Here is a 623-nt window from a genome sequence, read left to right on the forward strand (position 1 = left end):
TCCCATTTTACTGTTACAGTTATACCTAAACTGTGACTGATCATCACTCTTTGTTATGTTGTAATTTTTGTCTTTCGTTCCCACAGAGTCATCCAGTTGATGAGCGTTCGTCTTCTTACGAAACAAGGATTTAGAATCCGGCGACAAAAAGGACAAGAATCTTTTCAAGGACTTCAGGAACAAATCCACGGTTACACTGAAATCTATTGCAAGGACTCTTAGCGGCCCTGTAGGCGAGACGCCCTCACAAGAGGCTACACAGAATGATAAATATAAGGTTCAGTCAGTCGAGAGGCAGAACACAGTTGCGACAGCAGTTGAGAGGACCACTACCGACGAAGGAAAGGGGATAGATGTGAGCATGGCGCATGAAATAACCTTAGGTCACGAGAAATGGAATGGAATGCCGCAGTATGGCGCAGTCATTCCTTCAGATTTTCCATTTGACGAAAGTGATAAGAAATCATCTCCGAATGGTGGAGAGAGTGACTGTGAAACGAGAGATCACTGTAGCTGTAGAGTGACCAGAGAAGAAGCCAGTTGTTATTCCAACAAGATGAGTGATACGCAGATCACCGCCTCGGAGACTCCTTGATAAGGCCGAAAGCGAGGTTACCACGAAG

The 623-nt window shown here is 45.1% G+C and overlaps 1 protein-coding gene across 1 annotated transcript in view; it reads left to right on the forward strand.

Annotated features, from left to right (window-relative positions):
* LOC119590418 (proton-coupled folate transporter-like) overlaps positions 1-623 on the forward strand; it is a 4,583-nt gene that overhangs the window by 2,489 nt on the left and 1,471 nt on the right. The window contains 2 exon segments of the mRNA XM_037939084.1: positions 87-110; positions 112-515. Coding sequence (XP_037795012.1) covers positions 87-110; positions 112-515 — 428 coding nt within the window.

Source organism: Penaeus monodon, chromosome 27 (genome assembly GCF_015228065.2).
Source record: "Penaeus monodon isolate SGIC_2016 chromosome 27, NSTDA_Pmon_1, whole genome shotgun sequence".
NCBI lineage: Eukaryota > Metazoa > Arthropoda > Malacostraca > Decapoda > Penaeidae > Penaeus > Penaeus monodon.